The following is a 14,971-nucleotide window of genomic DNA, read 5'->3' on the forward strand; positions in this document are numbered from 1 at the left end:
TCGATACCATTGCTGCCTTCACATCCATGTCCACACCACTTCTCTACTCTGGTGAGTGAAGCTACTCTCTATGGCTCTCTGTTGCTCTCTCTAAAGGGCTCTGGGGGAAGTCGGGACGCTGCTTCTGTCTGGTCAGCTCTCCTTCACTCACCAGACTGACTCTCCTACTCATTTAATTGGGTGCTGCGAATCATGCCTGAGCCATGAAACCCCTTTGAAATGTCTCCTGCGCTCCCTGGAAAGCCAGAGGGCCTCATTTTTATGCCATTCTCAGATGTACACAGTTTTTGCCACTGCAATGGTAAATGGTCAGAAGTCTATTTACTTTCAGGCTCTTTGCTCTCTCTCTGCACTTCATGTCCAACTTTCCCTATCTCTCCCTTTCTCTTTTCTACATCTTGGCTTGTGCCCTGAAGAGTGCGACGCAGGTTGGGTCCCGGGGACCCCCCTCTAGGTTCCCTCTCAAAAGCTACCAATGTAGGCTTGATCTACTTCCATTTTTTCAGAAATTCTCCATCTTGAATTCGCCATCTTGGCCACATGGTGGGTTAAAGGTTTGGCCCCATCTGACCCTTAACCTTCCACCAAGCTTACTACTCCATTCATCTGTTCTAAGGTGCCTTGCTAACAAGTTGCTCTTTCACAGGCCCAACCATGTGATGTGCTTTGTTAGCAAAAATGTCTAAACATTGTTGTCAAAATTTTAGGTTTTGAGTTTTGCCTTTTTTGTTTTGTGTTGTGTTTTCTACTGACTACATGGTTCTAAAATACTGGGCATATCTGTGCTAAAATTCTCATCACATCTAATGAGTTTTGTCATTTCAGAATATTTGTTGGCAATTCTTGATAAGAACCAGGTAAGCTCTACTTATTCTATTTGATCTCCTTGTTGCTTTAATTAGAAATAATAAAGGACATTTGTAGCAAGGATTGCAGTTCAAAGCCAACCAGGGCTGAAAAACCCCTAAGACTCCATCTCCCAACTAACCTGCAAAGAGCCAGGCTGGAAGCATGGCTCAAGACTCTTATCTCTAACCAGCCAAACACTGGAAATGCTATTGTAACTCAAAGTGGTAGAGCACTAGCCTTGAGCAGAAGTGCTCAGGGACTGTGGCCAGGCCTTGAATTCAAACCTCCTTGAATACCAATTGGAACAAGCCATCCCAGCAACGAGCACCTAGACTCAGCCAGTCTGGGGAACAAGGGAACATGGAGAGGAGTAAGGGGAGATGATGTCACATCAGCTACTTTGTGCCTGCCCTTTCAAAATTAACCAGAGCCACGAGGTCAATAGAAGAAGCCTGCCCATCCAATGTTTATACCTCTACCTATTAACTGAACAGGAATTTATATTGTTGCCTTTGTCACCTGACTTCTCTACCTAGTCACCAGATGTCAGAAGTAGCTAGGGACATTTCGACCAACATTTTCAGCCCCAAGTCTTGCCATTTATTTGCTGTCTAGTATTTTTTTTTCCAGCCTCTCAATGCTCATGAGACTTCTCCAGACTTCATCTAAGGACTCACGCCACCAAGGGACAGCTGCTGCTCACTGCCTTCTCTGGGAGGGGACCAAATTCCAGCCTTTTACCCCTATTATCGACGCCCCTTGTCAGCAGGAAGTAGCCAGAGAGAATCCTCGCCCTATTTCATGATTATTAAAAGGCTGGAATGTAAGGTCCGCTCCAGGATGGTTAGCAGACTCCACCCTCCTCACAGCAAAGTCTCCACCCAGTACCTGTGTTACATAGGCAAGTGGGACACTTGGAAGAGGTCACATCTGTATCTGCTGAGGTCACATCTGAATTTGATGTGGCCACACCTTTCTCCACCCATACCCTAGATAAGGCCTAGCCCAGGACCAGAGGCTCTCTCGCTGCTCTTTTCTAGCTCTTTCCTCTCTTTCCCAGCTCTCTCTCATTCCCAGGCCTTTCCCAGCCACTTGGAGTGCCAACCTTGCCTGGTCCCAGCAGGTCTACTGAATAAACCTACCCCTTACCTGAGTACCATGTGCGTGCTGGTGCTGTTCTTACTCGGATACCTCTTTTTAAAAACCTAACACGAACAACATTTTTTTTTTTTTTTGGCCGTAGGGCTTGAGCTCTAGGCCTGGGCGCTGTCCCTAAGCTCTTCAGCTCAAGGCCAGCGCTCTACCACTTGAGCCACAGTGCCACTTGCGGTTTTCTGGTGGTTAATTGGAGATAAGAGTCTCCTGGGCTTTCCTACCTGGGTTGGCTTTGAACCATGATTTTCATATCTTAGCCTCCAGAGTAGCTAGGATTACAGGTAGGAGCCACCAGTGCCTGGCTTCTGCCAACAACTTTTATGAGATTAGAAGTAATTTATTTCCAACTAGACCTCTAGATAACAATGTAATACAGCCAGAATGAGTGTAATAGTTCACACCTGAAGTCCCAGGTACTTGGGAGGCATAAATAGGAAAACCTTGAGTTAAAACCCTAGTATAGAAAAAAAAATGAACAAAGAGTCCAAAAGCAAAAAAGAATATCGTCCAGCTAATATATTGATTTCAACCTGGCAAGACCTTGAACACTTACAGAAACACAACAATGTGAAGATAGTAACAATCCTTTTGTAACAATCCTGGGCTTCAAACCCAGGGCTTAGTGCTTGCTAGGCAAGTGTTCTACCACTTGAACCTAGGCTCCAGCCTTTTTTTCCTCTTAAGTTTAGTTATTTTACAGATAACAGTCTCATACTTTTTGCCCAAGCCAGTGTGGTCTTCAGTCTTCCTATCTGTGCTTTCTGAATGGTTGGCATTCTAGAATCCATGATTGGCTTGTTTATTTTTATTTATATATTTTTGTCGGTCGTGGGGCCTGAAATCTGGGTCTGGGCTCTGTCCCTCAGCTCTTCAGTTTAAGGCTAGCACTCTACCACTTGAGCCACAGCACCACTTCCTTATGTGGTGCTGAGGAATGGAACCCAGGGCCTCATGCATGCAAGGCAAGCACTCTACCACTGAGCCACCTTCCCAGCCCCTGGCTTGGTTATTGAGACGAGATCTTGCTATCTTTTTTGCACAGGCTGCCCATGAACTGTGATCCCCCGGTCATATACTGAGTCGCTGTACCTGGCCTTTAACACTTCCATTTTGAAGGCATTAAATACAGATTTTGGTGTTTATGTGTGTATATATGTGAACAAAAAGGAGAACATTAAACTAAGGGATATTTTCCAAGCATGATCCTTCTCTCCAGATCAGGTCTGTTTCTTTTAACTACTTATTCCAACACCGTGATAGTTAATAATATCCATTCCCACTCACTTTGTAACATGGTGTATGGATCTGTTTTCTGTCACAGGCTATCTATCAATCCATTAGGCCTGTCCTTCCTGAAGTCTAGGTTTGTAACAGAAGGCTACTTAGCGCAGAGACTTTTATGTTGCTTGCAGGTAACTTGAGGCCCAAGTACGAATCATAGCTTTATGTAGCAAAAGCAGCTTGTAAGTTTCTGTCATATTTCCCTTCCTCCTGCTCCCCTACCTCTCTCTGTAGTTCTTCTTAGTGCATAAGAGCATGAATTCTTTTTTTTAAAATTTTATTTATTTATTATTTTTGGGTCCGGTCGTGGGGCCTGAACTCTGGGCCTGGGCGCTGTCCCTCAGCTCTTCAGCTCAAGGCTAGAGCTCTACCACTTGAGCCACAGTGCCACTTCCGGCTTTTTTCTTTTTGCTTATGTGGTGCTGAGGAATCGAACCCAGGGCCTCGAGCATGCAAGGCAAGAGCTCTACCACTGAGCCACCTTCCCAGCCCAAGAGCATGAATTCTGAACATTCTTGTTCTCTGCTCCCTGGCCTCAGTGATCTGAACTGTTCTGTTCTGTTGTACTTTCCCCACTTCTATGAACTAAAGCTTCTGAAACTGAAGAATCCAACGTCCAGAATCAGAGTCTCAGAGATATCAGAGTAACATACCCATTTGGGCTACAATTACCCACCCACAACTGCAGGCTGTGTCTCTGGGTAAACACTATTGAGAATTAAAACATAAAAACAAACAAAAAATCAAAGCCAGGTGCCAGTGGCTCACATCTGTAACCCTAGCTACTCAGGAAGCTAAGATCTGAGAATTGTGGTTTGAGGCCAGCCTGAGTAGGAAAGTCCCTAAGATACTTCTCTCCAATTAACCACCAAAATAAAAAGCCAGAAGTGAAGCTGTGGCTCAAGTGGTAGAGTGCTAGCCTAGGTCCTGAGTTTTAGCCCCAGGACTGGCATACACACACACACACACGAACACACACACATACATGTTTTCTATGTCTTTTTTTGATACTAGGGTTTGAACTAGTGTTCTCAAGCTTATTGATGTTTTCAGTGATGGCACAACTTGATGGATCTCTAGAAAATTTTACCACAGTTCTACAGTACTCTAATTTGTCAGACACTATTTCTGCAATTATTTTATTTAAAGATTCTCACACCATTTCCACTGGAAGAAGATATTGATAAATCAGATTTACAGGGAGATCTCCTTTGGACTGAGTTTCCTGCTCTAGGCCCTTACATTAACTAAACCAAACCAGAATGGAGTCACTCATGCTAAGTGCCACATACTCAAATTGGGTTTTTGTATTTTTGTGTTTGTTTTTGTGGGGCTTGAACCCTGGGCCTGGGTGCTGTCCCTGAGCAATTCAGCTAAAAGTGAGGGTTGTACCTCTTGAGCCACAGTACCACTTCTGTTTTTCTGGTGGTTTATAGGAGATAAGACTCTCCTGGATTTCCTTCCTGGGCTGGCTTTGAACTGTGATCCTCAGATCTCAGCCTCCTTAGTAGCTAGTATTACAGGCATGAGCCACTGGTGCCTGGCTCTCAAATTGAGTTTTGAATTGAGCCAGTTTTTTTTTTTTTTAAATCAAGTGTCACAGCAGCCTATCAGAAAGGGGACAGTTTACTATTGTGCTTTATCCCCTAGGGAAATTAAATAAAATGATCAGTTTCCCTTTTTTCCCCTTCCTCCTGCTTTCTTTAATAAACCCCTCCCCCTCCCCTCTCTCTCCCTCTCCCCTCCCCATCCGCCTCCCCTCTCTCTCCCTCTCCCCTCCCCATCCCCCTCCTCCTCCTCCATCTGCCAATTAATATAAAGTGTGAGAGAGTGAGTTTGGGACCTGGTCTTGGGGAAAAATAAAGCCAGCCTCCTCTGCCCAGGCAACTGCAACTAATGAATTGCTATAATTTCCCCCGCCAAATATGATTGTGGCCAGTTCCAACTAAGTGGTGGCCAGCCAGGGGGCTCCAGAGCTGGTGCTACCCAAAGTGCTGAAAGGAAGGGAAGCTGAGTCATTTCAGTTGAAACACACTGCAGCTGTGTTGTGCCCTCCCCCGCCTCCCCTCCCCCAAAGTCTTAGTCATAGTTTACCTGGAAGTTTGACATGCTGAAAAACAGCTTTCCGACAAACAGTAACTATAGTGCACATCAACTTGGAACTTCCTGGAATTTACTTTGTGATTTGAAATGATGCCTCTTTCCAAGGAAGCTGCATGGTTGTTATTCATGAGTGACTTGAAATGGAATTCACCTCAGGGTTTCAACACAAAGGAAGAGGGGAGGGGAGAGAGAGAGGGACGGCTCACAGATAAAAGTTCACAAGATTCTACCAATGACTTGTTTTTTTTTTTTTTTTTCAGTTTTAATTTCTTTTTTTCTGTCAGTTGTGAGGCTTGAACTCAGTCCCTGAACCTCTTTGTGCTCAAGGTAGCGCTCTACCACTTGACTCACAGCACCGCTGCCAGTTTTGGTGGTTAGTTGGAGATAAGAATCTCCTGGGGATTTTTCTGCCTGGTCTGGCTTTGAACCATGATCCTCAGATCTGAGTCTCCTAGGATTACAGGTGTGAGCCACTGGTGCTCGGCTGGTAAGCCTCTTCCCCCCTATAGCCTTCTAAAGGTTGTAGAAGGGGATTATAATTTCATGGATCATCTAGTATCAAGTGTTTCTTGATCAGAGTCAGTCTTCCCATCATTCCCCTCCTATCCCTTCTGTTCCTCCCCCTAGACTGATTTCACATTTTCCACTGCCTTCATCACAAATAGACACTGAACATTATGGCTATATTTATCCTCAGTTCCCTTTTTTTTATTAATCCACCTATCTTGGAGATTTGTTTTTATTTTTTTAAGGAAATATATAAGGAAAGCCTACGGTAAACCACTTAAACATTTTAGTAGGAATAACCTTAAGGATGCAAATATATTAACACAGGCCCGGCCACTGGTCACTCTTTTGTAAGATTACAGTTTTTCCCTTTGTCCAGTGTTCTAAATGCTAATGAAAACTTCAATGATTACAATACTAACTGTGAATTACTTTTTCCTTCAAGTAAGAACCCAGAACATCTGGTCACCTCTAGATAAAATCAGAGAAGTAATGCTTCTCCCCGATCTTCAGTTCTGTGCATCCTCAGTTCTGTCCATCAACTGACTCAAAGCATGTAAACTGCGAGTGATATTTTTTTGTATCATCCTGGCCCTTGGTACCAGATTGGTAAGACTACAGGTCATGTGTGCATACCAGACACATGCAAATCGGTTTTTTTTTCTCATTCCAGGTCTCAAGCTCACATTAAGGGATGAGAATCCTGGGTGGAGGAGGCAGGGTAAAGTTGTGCAGTGGAAGGTTTGGTGCATAGACTACCTCCACCACACATGACAGCACGTGGGCAATTTATGCTCACAGATTTATAAATAGAAGTGGTCCAACAGAAACCATTTGCAAATCTTATTCTCAGTCCCTTCCATTTGAATTTGCACCAGCAACCATCGCCCTGGAGGCAAATGTTGAGAATAGACTAGCTGAAAGCAGGGAACGACTATTTCTATATGACACACATGCTGGTTAAAAATCAGAACTAACAATGTATTTTTAGATTTTGCACAGAAGCATAGTTATTCTTGTAAGCTTTTAAAATGGGCAAAAAGTCTTAAAGAGAACTGGAAGGTCAAGAAATTAAATGCTGTAAATGGACTCAGGATATGAATATGTAATAAACTCCGTTGAAGATGGTTAGATGATAGGAGACAGTTATTTTACAGAATATCAGGGTTTTATCTTTTTTTTTTTTGGGTCCGGTCATGGGGCCTGAACTCTGGGCCTGGGCGCTGTCCCTCAGCTCTTCAGCTCAAGGCTAGTGCTCTACCACTTGAGCCACAGCACCACCTCTGGCTTTTTTTCTTTTTGCTTATGTGGTGCTGAGGAATCGAACCCAGGACCTCTGGCATGCAAGGCAAGTGCTCTACCACTGAGCCACCTTCCCAGCCCTCAGGCTTTTATCTTCTTCTTGGCATCCTTGCTACCACCATCTTTCAAGTGTTTATCATCTCCAAATCTTGAGTATTCTACCATCCCACAGGGCTCTTCATCCTCCATCGCCCACTTCTACTAACTAAGCTACTTTTGCTCTGGCCACTAATGGGGGAAAAAATCACTTTCTACACAGCCCAAGGTAGAGAGATGCTTTTTAGTTATAAGACTTTGATATATAACCTGTAGTAGAAAAGACATACATTTGGTATTGTATTTGATTTTGGTATCCTGGTATTGTATATATGTTTATTTGAATTAGGGACAGGAAGGGGAACAGCAGAATGGTGAAACAAAGGACAAGGGGGGAACTAATGCAACAGTGATATACACAAGACAACATGTTGGAAATGATCTGTACAACTTGGGTGGGGGGGTGAGGAGGAGGGAAAGTAGAAAATTGAGGGAAGGGGTAACAAGGTTGACAAGAAATGTACTCATTACCTTACTTTATAACCGAAACCCCTATGTACAACATCTTCATAATAAAAAAAAATAAAGAGGGAGAGCAAACACACACACACACACACACACACACACATCTCAGTTCCTAGCCACAGAGCTCCTGAAATCTTCAGATGTCCTGCCTTAAGAGTGACTGTTGTTCTCCATAGCCAACTCCTTTAGAACACATCTGAGTTTATGCTAATAAGGTGGATATGGTCGCCCTAGATAATCTCAAGATAGGATTGGCCACCACCTGAATGACCAAATGATTATAATCATAATTATCACCCAACCCCCAAAGCCTCAAGGAAAGACAAGGACGCCGGAGATTTTCTACACAAACTCTTAAGCAATGAGATTCAGAATTTACAGGTTGGTGAACATATCAAAGTGTTGGCATGCTGGGGCACCCAGAGAAGGTATGTGAGTTCTGGACTCCTCCTCCCCCCACCCCTTGACCTGCATATCTTTTCCACATAGATTCTCTTCTCCCCTCAGTACTCCCAATTATGTTGACTTACCCTTCTTAGGTCTCAGGAATATTAAAGTATTACTTTCTTTTCTCTCTACTATTTTCAGTCTTCCTCTCAATTGGATCCTTGACAGACAAGACTCAATTCTCTCCTACTCCAAAAAACCAAACCAAACTAAAGCTCTTACTAAAGTAGGTATTTCCTGCTGTTCCCCTGATGCTGTATGGATCCAGAGTGTTTTATCTTCCTTAGAGCTGGGTTGATTTTTTTTTTTGTTTTTGCTTGTTTGTTTCTTTTTTGCGTAGCTTAAGTTAAAACTTAGGCTAGTCCTGAACTTGCAACTTTCCTGCATCAGTCTTTCTTTCAAGTGCTGGGATTACAGGAGTGTTACCACCTCACCCAGCTTCAAGAACAACCTTGTATAGAATTTTGCACATGTACAAGTATACCAGCAGGCAGATCCAAGAATGAGACTGCTATTTCAGAGTAAAGATTCTGATAGGTGTGGCTAGGTTTTTACCACATAGAATCAAACCATTTCATGCTTCCATCTAGGGGAGATTATACCTCTCTCTAGTCTTGACAACCGGTGTTAACACCCTCTGGAGGTTTGCCAGACAGATGACACATTGTTTTGTCTGCATTTCTTTATTGTGATGGAGATTAACTTTGCTATCTGGGTTAAGGAATTGTCTGGTGTTTCTTTCTTTTTTTTTTTTTTTCTGTAGGTTAATGCCCTTTATCCAATTTTTAAAAATTGGGTTGCTAGTTTTTTTTTTAAATAACTGAGCCCTCTTTATGTAGCAGGAAGATTGGAACGTGCTAGATTTTCTGTAACACGTCAGAATCATAGGGTTATAAAGAGGCTGAATGAAGTCATTCAAGCTACTCTGCTCCTGGAAAACAGAAGATCCTCTCAATCTTGTTTTGGATCTGAAAGGCATGCATTCATTATAGAAATAGAAGAAATTAACCACCTCAGTCCCATGTTTCTATACTTGTTTTTAAGGTACAGAGTGAAAGGGAGCATTTCCCTGATCAACCAGTAGCTACCCACAGCTCACAGCTTGTACTTTTGCTTGTTTTTATTCCTTACCGGTCCTATTAAAAATTTGGGTTGTAGAAAATTCAAAAGATGATCATATTTAAGGACTAAACTTACTTATTTTTGCATCTTTCTGCAAGGAGCTTGAACACAGAAAAAGGCTGATTATTTATCAACATCTCAAACAAAATACCAGGTCAGGGCCTTGATGTACCCTCTTGGACTCTTCCAAAGTCAATTCTTGGTTATCAAGATTTTAACTTCTACTTAATAGCACAACCTCAAAACATCAACACAAAAGACTCGAACCCACCAGTGATTCTAAGTTTAAATTTATGTTTTGAAATTTAAAAAATGCAAAATAACAATTTAATAAAAATCGTCACACAGACACACACTTTAAAATGCCATTACATGCTATAGTTACTTAGAAAAAGTTAACAGATCTAATCAAAACAAAACAGTAATGGATTACAAATATAAGTTGTGTCTTTGAGGAAGAAACTCCTGTGAAATGTCAGAGCCAGTAAGGAAGGGCTCAGCCCCTCAGGGAGGGAGGAAGCCTGGATCCCAGCTTCCTGGGGGCGCTGAGTTCAGACCTGTAGCTTCCTCATGCGCTCTGCTCTGCAGGACTCTGAAGGGAAGCTTCTGGAGTCTGGGTGCCTTCCATCCTTTCCACCCAGGTTACAGTATAAACAGTAGCATGTTGTTCCTTTTGATTGTAAACTTCAACAGAAAAAATCACAGGCTGACCAATTTGACTACAAGTATTATTGTTTTCATTGTGATTCCCACCACCTCTGGACGAGCTCCCCTTCAGAAATTTGGTTACTTTATTACAGGGTGATTTATACCTTGGGACGTCCTCCAGGCCCTACTGTATGTGTGTCTGAAGAAGGCATCTGGTGGTCCTTCTCCAGAGCCTGGCTGGAGCTCTGTGTCCATTCAATAGGCTGAGCCATGTTTTGGTCAGACTCCTCAAATTACAGCGCTCAGTAGGTCCATTTATCATTGTTTTCCTTATGCTCCACTATTTATTGTACAAATGGAATATTAGTATGTTCATGAAGAATTTCTTATCAAGTTTGAGGTTTTTTTGTTTTTGATTTTTTAAAAAAACTTGGCTGGTCTGTACATCTCACCTGATTTGTATAAAGACAGTGAGAATAAACATGCTGGTAGATCACCTTAGCACCTTATAGTTAGGTTTCTCTCTTACTGTTACACATTAGCCTTTAAAGAATCAACTTGGTTTACTCGTATTTTCTCTCAAATAAATATTTAGCTTCTTTTTTCAATAGTAAACATTTTTTTTCACAACAACATGCTCAGGAACAACATTACAAAACCATGAGTTATGGTAACACAGTCTAAAAATGCAGTCCATTCAATTCATTTTCATAAATCAGTTTGAAAAGGAAAGTTCAAGAGTTTGACCAAGTTCCTGGATCCCAGAGTGCTGAGACTCATGACTCCACATCTCCATATCTATAGTATGACAAAAGCTAGGACTGCCCAGTTGTAATGTAGGGAGAGAGGATCATGAAATTCATGGAAGTCTTAACTTCCTTATAATTCCTTGATAATTCATAGCACAGGACCCTCAAATCTTGCTAATTATCAAAGACAGAAGTTGAATCGTTGCCTTTCATAATAATGGTACCATGCTCTGTATTTATTTATTCCTATTCACATTCAGTTTCAACTACCTGTGATTGAGTTTGAGGTAGTGTGACTGTGGTTCTGGGAAGTGGTTTGGTACAAGTATCACCTAGAGTATCACATGAGATTTAAATGGGAGGAAAGTAAAGTATTATCTACTGTCTTCTCATTTGGCATAGAAACTAAAAAAGAAAAAAAAAGAGAATCAGCATCTCTTCAGTGATGGAAATACAGGTCTTTTGTGAGCATGGATACAATGCATGGAATCTGTTTCTTTGCATGAAACATGGAATCCAAGGAAAAGGACTCATATTCTCTCGCTACCTTCCAGTTAACCCGCGTAAGAATGTGCATCAGTTCAAGCTTGCTCGCGTAGCATTTCAGCATGGCACAAAGGGACTGGATGAACCAGGATCCATCCTTTGAATTTCGCCAGGAATAGTAACCTACAAGGCAAAATAGAACCAAAATACCACAGATATCTCCTTTTCACTGGAAACAGAAATCACAGATGAACTACCATTGGATCAGAGTTTTATTTCTGCTCTCCCCTCCCATAGGGATGAACAGGTACACATGCAGATAACATAATGAAAAGTGGAGACATATAAAAATATCATTATAGGTGGTTTGGTGTTTTCAATTAGATTTTATTGTTTTAGCACTGGCCTAGCTAAGACATAAAGTGTATATGTATGTGCATACACTCCAGACTGAGAAATGAATGACAATTCATTTCTTTATATTACATCTGATTCAAGTAATATAAACACAAAGCATTAAAAAATCTGACAGGTGGGGCTGGGAAGGTGGCTCAGTGGTAGAGCACTTGCCTTACATATATGAGGCCCAGGGTTTGATTCCTCAGCACCACATAAGTAAAAAGAAAAAAGCCAGAAGTGGCGCTGTGGCTCAAGTGGTAGAGAGCTAGCCTTGAGCTGAAGAGCTGAGGGACAGTGCCCAGGCCCAGAGTTCAGGCCCCACGACTGGACACGCCATCCACCCCCTCCAAAAAAAAAATCAGAAAGATGATGGCAATGCATTTACTGTACTTATTTGCACATTAACTATTAGACTCATTCCATTTAAAACAGAAGTACAGTGAATAGAAAGATGCCCAGAGGATAAAAGATATCATATCAAGCATATGCTAAAATATTAAAAAAATACTTTTACTTTATATTTCCCATACACTGAGTTAGTCATCAATAGTTGTATGATTAATATATTTATACACATGCACATCTGAGGGAAGCCGGGAGGCAGGCACAGAATCAGTGGAAAGCAGGTGAAAAAATACAGAAGCGAGGCCCGGCAGATGCACTGGACATTGATGAAAGTGAACTAAGCAACTCAAGAGTGGTGATGGGAGGGAGGGAAAGAGAAAGAAAGAGGGAACAGGTGATATTAAGCAAAAGGAGAGAAATGTACATATCACCCAATTTCTAAGAAATAGTTTTATTGCAAAAGTTCATAGAGGTCATAAGCTTTGTAGATTAAGATAATGATGATTATCATTGTGAAGGTTAAAATGTATTTCTGACATTAGCTAAGTATAACTATGCCAGAGTACTGTGAAATTTATGTACCAATCTCAATAAAGAAATTTTTGGAGAAAAACATATTTATTTTTTTTTGGGGGGTCCGGTCGTGAGGCCTGAACTCTGGGTCTGGGCGCTGTCCCTCAGCTCTTCAGCTCAAGGCTAGCGCTCTACCACTTGAGCCACAGTACCACTTCCGGCTTTTTTCTTTTTGCTTATGTAGTGCTGGGGAATTGAGCCCAGGGCCTCAGGCATGCAAGGCAAGCGCTCTATCACTGAGCCACCTTCCCAACCCCAAATATATTTATTTATATGATGACATGTAGTACCACAAAAAGGTGGAGGTAAGCAGCATATCCAAGTAATATCTTTTCTCTCTCTCTTTTTTCTCTTCTTTTCTTTTTTTTTGGGTATAGGTGTTGGGGCTTGAACTCAGAGCCTGGGTGCTGTTGCTGTCCTTGAGCTTTTTTGCTCAAGGCTGGCACTCCACCACCTGAGCCACAGCTCCACTTCTGGTTTTTTTAATGGTTAATTGGAAATGAGAGAGTCACAGACTTTCCTGCCTGGGTTGGCTTTTTGAACTGTGATCCTCAGATCTCAGTCTCCTAAGTAGCAAGGATTACAGGTGTGAGCCACCACTGTCCAGCTTGCTTGGCCTTTTCTGGTCAAGGCTAGCACTCTACAGCTTGAGCCACAGCTTCACTTTTGGATTTTTGCTGGTTAATGGGAGGAGTTTATTAGATTTACTCTCAGGAGCTGGCTGGCTGAATTGATAGGATTATAGTCCTGAGCCACCAGTGCACTTCTACTTGTCCTAGATTAATCATGCTTATCTCCGAGCTCACAATCCAGCAATCTCCCTTGTCCACTAGGACATGTTCTAAGGTGCCTAGAGGAGACCTGAATCCTATACACATTGTGTGGTCACACACACACACACACACACACACACACACACACACACACAGCCTGAATCCTATACACATTGTGTGGTCACACACACACACACACACACACACACACACACACACGTTAATGTTTTTTCCATCTTAGCTTCCCTTAGGCAGAGTGGCAAGAGCCTCTGCAGTTTGATATCTGACAACAAAACCTGGATGAAAATTCTTTTTCAGAGGCTTTTAGGGGCTCAAGAAGATGGATTTTACTACATAGGTTTCTTTACTTATGAAGGCAAGACCTTTCATCTCATTTCTGGACAAAGGGATGACTCATAATCCCAGGAGGGAATGAGCAATTACACTATTCAGAGTATCATCCAACTTAAAACTTCTATTGCTTATTTCCAGAACATTCCATTTAATATTTTCAGACTGCAGTGAACCATGAGTAACTTGCAAACACAAAGGGATCTTCTACTCTAATATTACAGGGGGTGACCTCTGACTTAAGATTCAGTTATAAAAAAAAAAAAGATTCAGTTATAGTATAGTGTACTATGTAGTATTAAGTCTATGAGTGGCTTGGGTTAGTTTTCTGATCTCTGTGGTTAAGGTACTATAAAATATAGACAGATTAGCTAATTTTTAGGGATATGGAAATCTTGATAGACTCTGGCTATCCAGTGATAGTCACACTATTATTATTATTTTTTTTGATAGTCACACTATTATTAACCTCTATAGTTATGTCACACACACACACACCCCTATCACATTTACTTTTGGGGACACACACACACACACACACCACACACACATACACACCCTTACATCACATTTACTTTTAGTAACATTCTTACCAGGTGCTGTGGAATATGAATACAGGAAGCACACACACACACACCCCTATCACATTTACTTTTGGGGACACACACACACACACACACACATCCCTACACCACATTTGGTAACTTTCTTACCAGGCACACACGGTGGAACAGTGCCCAGGCCCTGAGTTCAAGCCACACACACACACACACACACGGTGGAACAGTGCCCAGGCCCTGAGTTCAAGTCCCAGGACCTGTACCAAAAAAGAAAAAAATGAAGATTAGATGTTTACAATATTAAAGTTTATTATTAAAGTTTATTACTTAAGACACTAATGAGAAAAGATGACTATAGCTTCTAAAATGCTTAGATACTTGAACTGGTGTTACTTAGTTTGAAAAAACCTACCACAATCTAGTGATCCGCCCATATGTTCTTTATGAAACAGACTGCCATGAGATCTTGCTCCACAGGCGCCTTTCAGTCACTGGTTGTCCCTTTCCCATCAAGGAGCTTCTCTAACTGCTGGTTGATATTTTTCAGATGGTTTTCTGCGGCCAAAAAGCTTTTCGCTTTAAGTAACAGAGCTGGAAGGCTGGATGAATCATACTGTTAATGAAAGAAAATGATAAATTAACAAGTTATCAAAACCTATATAGTCCATGGGGCTGGGAAGGTGGCTCAGTGGTAGAGCACTTGCCTTGCATGCTCGAGGCCCTGGGTTCGATTCCTCAGCACCACATAAGCAAAAAGAAA

General features: G+C 41.9%; 1 protein-coding gene across 1 annotated transcript in view; it reads right to left on the minus strand.

Annotated features, from left to right (window-relative positions):
• Positions 1-10,391: 10,391 nt before the first annotated feature.
• The window catches only part of Casp3 (caspase 3, apoptosis-related cysteine peptidase), a 20,132-nt gene continuing 15,552 nt past the window's right edge, over positions 10,392-14,971 (minus strand). Inside the window, exon 7 of the mRNA XM_013026030.1 lies at positions 10,392-11,393. Within this exon, the coding sequence (XP_012881484.1) occupies positions 11,164-11,393 (230 nt within the window). The 3' untranslated portion in view covers positions 10,392-11,163. The remainder of the gene's footprint in view (positions 11,394-14,971) is intronic.

The sequence above is a fragment of the Dipodomys ordii genome, unplaced genomic scaffold (assembly GCF_000151885.1).
Source record: "Dipodomys ordii isolate 6190 unplaced genomic scaffold, Dord_2.0 Scaffold4, whole genome shotgun sequence".
NCBI classification, from domain to species: Eukaryota; Metazoa; Chordata; class Mammalia; order Rodentia; family Heteromyidae; genus Dipodomys; species Dipodomys ordii.